Below are 3,806 nucleotides of genomic sequence, written 5' to 3'. Positions count from 1 at the left end.
TATTGGCTACGGTCACGGCGGTTCTTCTTACTACGGCCCTAGTGAGTTACTACGGTACTGGGTGAGTTACTACGGTACTGGGTGAGTTACTACGGTACTGGGTGAGTTACTACGGCCCTAGGTGAGTTACTACGGTACTGGGTGAGTTACTACGGCTGGGTGAGTTACTACGGCCCTAGGTGAGTTACTACGGTACTGGGTGAGTTACTACGGTACTGGGTGAGTTACTACGGTACTAGGTGAGTTACTACGGTACTGGGTGAGTTACTACGGTACTGGGTGAGTACTACGGTACTTGAGCATGGCCCTAGGTGAGTTACTACGATACTGGGTGAGTTACTACGGCCCTAGGTGAGTTACTACGGTACTAGTGAGTTACTACGGCACTGGGTGAGTTACTACGGTACTGGGTGAGTTACTACGGTGCTAGGTGAGTTACTAGGGCACTAGGTGAGTTACTACGGCACTGGGTGAGACACGGCCCTAGGTGAGCACTCAGGAGTTACTACGGCCCTAGGTGAGTTATTACGATGCTAGGTGAGTTACTACGGCCTTTGTCCTTATAAGGTGAGTCACTGGTACTAGATGAACTATCTGGTGAGTCACAGAGCTTTACTAGTCACTGTAATACGGTACTAGGTGAGTCACCATGTACAGTTGAGTCAGTATGTACTAGTGTAGGGTGATGGCAAGGCTGGAATGGACTTTGAATTACTGATAAATGAGTCATAATGTAATATAGTTTCATGTAACTGATATTAACTAAATATGGGAAGTAGATTTATTCAGAAATATACACCAAAAATCACTTATTTAACTTGATCTGAACTGTTATCACTTTGTCTGTAGTTAATATTTCAACTTATTCTTAACTAATAAGCAGTGGTGGCTCCTGATAAAATACATAAAGGGGACTGCATTTTTTTTAATTTGGCACATAAAGTAATATTATTTGCCTTAGGGTCCAGTTTGTGAGTTGAAGTTGATGGCGTGAGTACTCTGGGCTCAGCTGGGCATTACTTGAAAATACTCCAACATGCTGTACCAAAGTGATTAGTTACTTTTCATTAAAATCCTTTATTTGTGTGATCATTTGATTTTCAATGGCTACCATTGCTAAAGCAGATAATGTCATTCACCATAGTATTCCGCAAGAAAGTTTTGATTCTTTTCAAGGTTGAAAACCACCTTTTGCCCTCAGCCATTGTTAGTGGTGTTGTCATTACCTTGATAAGCTTTACAGTTTCTGATAATGTTGATGAGTGATGCTTTCAGTGATAATTTATGAGACTATGATTTATATAAATCTTCTCTTGTGCAGAGTACACAAAGTTCAGTTCTCAATTTGTCTTTTTCATGCATGGGATAAGCTTCAACTGCTTGTTCAAGTTCCTTACTGGGAAAATTACAAGCATACTTTTGAAAGTTGTTTACCAAAAGTAGCCAACTTGTTTCCAAATGATTAACAAGAGTAAATCTTTCTTCACATTACATTATGAATAAATCACAGACTTCTTTTACAGTAACTGATTTATGTCCTGAGTATTTTGTTCTTTTTGTCTCTGAAGCCAAATTCATCTCATATTTTCTTAATCGTTAAGCTGAACACATTTAAGGAGACATTAGTCTTTAATGCATCAATGTCTCTAGACTGCACGTATCTGATAGGTCATTGGACTGCAGAGATTGCAGCCCAAATTTCAGTGCAGCTCGGGCGCTAAATGCGTAAAAAGAACGTATATACAGTTGCTAACTTGCTATGATTGCCAACTAAGTTTAGGTGTATTATTCTTATGAAAGTAGTGTCAATATAATGAATACAACATTATAGCTGAAGCTTTTTAAAAACAAATTATGAAATTGTTTAAATCTGGCAAAAGAAGATGTATCATACGTCTGGCAATTTTGTAGGGAGCTGCCGCCCAAAACGAGCCGCCACTGATAATAAGTATCATTACGACAAAAGATAAGGTTGAATATAAATTATCTAATTTATCGTTTACATATTTTAGCATTCTCTGTAGAGCATTAGTTTTATTGTCTATAACATTTTCCAACTCTCACAAATTTAATAATTCACTTATATTTTATAACTTATGCTTGTGTCAAGTATATATATTGAATTTGTGTATATATCCCTCTGTAGAAAGTTGAGTTTTTATTGTTAAGTAATTATTGTATTTGATTTATCACAGAGTAAGGAATTATATATATATTGAGAGGACTGAAACATTGCTGGGATAATAATAATAATAATAATAATAATAATAATAATAATAATAATAATAATAATAATAATAATAATAATAATAATAATACATAAACCATGAATCAAGGATACAAGCAAATCAATGGTTATGTTAGAAATAGGATAGGTTAGGATAGGTTAGGGGAGGTTAGGGTAGGTTAGGATAGGTTAGGATAGGTTAGGGGAGGTTAGGATAGGTTTCTCGAGAATCATTCAATTCTTAACTATCGCGAAACGACTTGATGAAATTTACTAGTACGGTTTGCCTCTGCCTAAATTAATTTGCAACCCACATTAATTCACGGTATATAACCCACATTAACCCACGGTATATATAACCCACATTAACCCACAGTATATATAACCCACGGTATATATAACCCACATTAACCCACGGTATATATAACCCACATTAACCCACGGTATATAAAACCCACATTAACCCACGGTATATAAAACCCACACTTTCATCACTTCCTCGTCTACAGTTACTTCGTTGCGCCCTCCGGTAACTACCATGGTGGATACTTCGGTAACCAGGGTCATGGTGTGTATGGTGGTGGTCATGGTGGCGGCTATGGTGGCGGCCATGGTGGTGGTCATGGTGGTGGTGTTGGTCGTGGTTATGGTGGCGGTTATGGTGGCGGATATGGGTAAGTAAAAGCCTCGTTTGTTTTGTCATTCAGTGAAGCTAGAATGAAAAGATGTTTAATGAAATAGTTTGATAAAATATATATGTAATAGATGCTATAATACTACAACTACTACTACTGATAATAATAATACAGTAATAATGATAATAATAATGGTATTTGCTTTATTATTATTATTATTATTATTATCCTTTTTATTCTCATATTCTTATAAATTATCATCTTCATTATAGATACGGTCGCTAAGCACCAGTCAACAGTTAGATAATTCACCCCAAGCCCACAGTCAGTCTCCAGTCAACCATACGTAACTGTACTAACTGGCAGAACGATTTTACACTTTTATACATCATTGTAAACTATCTATGTATAACCCAGTACTTCGAGGACTGTATAATGAATGAGAATGAATAATTCGATTAGTAAATACCTTGTATAGTAATAAAATACAGGGGAGTGAAGATAATTATTTCCTTCATTATTGTATATAAGATTTTATGGTGTATTGTTTGACGATGAATAATAATGTAGAATGTATAACGGTGTGAAAATAAATATATACATACAAAAACAATGAATGATTTTGAATGAGTTATCGGTTTGTATAAATATATAGTGTGAATCTATCTATCTATCTATCTATCTATCTATCTATCTATCTATCTATATTTCTGCCTGTTTGTCTGCCTGTCTGTTTCTGTCTATCCGCCTGTCTCCGCGTCTGCCTCTATCTGTCAGTCTCTTTCTATCTTGTCTCTGCCCCTTGCCTGTTTGTCCGTCTATCTGTCTGTCACTTTACCTGTGTACATTTGTGTGTAAACAGATGGACAGGAGACAGAATTTGGTTATGTAATTACAATAATAAGTTTCAGGGAGAGAAAACATTAGAATTATGTTACATTAGA

The 3,806-nt window shown here is 36.2% G+C and overlaps 1 protein-coding gene across 1 annotated transcript in view; it reads left to right on the top strand.

Annotated features, from left to right (window-relative positions):
- LOC121862539 (glycine-rich protein DOT1-like) overlaps positions 1 to 3,475 on the top strand; it is a 4,545-nt gene extending 1,070 nt beyond the window's left edge. Inside the window, exons 3-5 of the mRNA XM_042360842.1 lie at positions 1 to 40; positions 2,735 to 2,901; positions 3,135 to 3,475. The exon at positions 1 to 40 is cut by the window's left edge and continues 108 nt beyond it. Coding sequence (XP_042216776.1) covers positions 1 to 40; positions 2,735 to 2,901; positions 3,135 to 3,147 — 220 coding nt within the window. The 3' untranslated portion in view covers positions 3,148 to 3,475. The remainder of the gene's footprint in view (positions 41 to 2,734; positions 2,902 to 3,134) is intronic.
- The last annotated feature ends 331 nt before the right edge of the window (positions 3,476 to 3,806 follow it).

The sequence above is a fragment of the Homarus americanus genome, unplaced genomic scaffold, assembly GCF_018991925.1.
Source record: "Homarus americanus isolate GMGI-L3 unplaced genomic scaffold, GMGI_Hamer_2.0 scaffold31037, whole genome shotgun sequence".
NCBI classification, from domain to species: Eukaryota; Metazoa; Arthropoda; class Malacostraca; order Decapoda; family Nephropidae; genus Homarus; species Homarus americanus.
The sequence above is the reverse complement of the archived record's forward strand: the minus strand, read 5'-3'. Positions and strand labels throughout refer to the sequence as shown.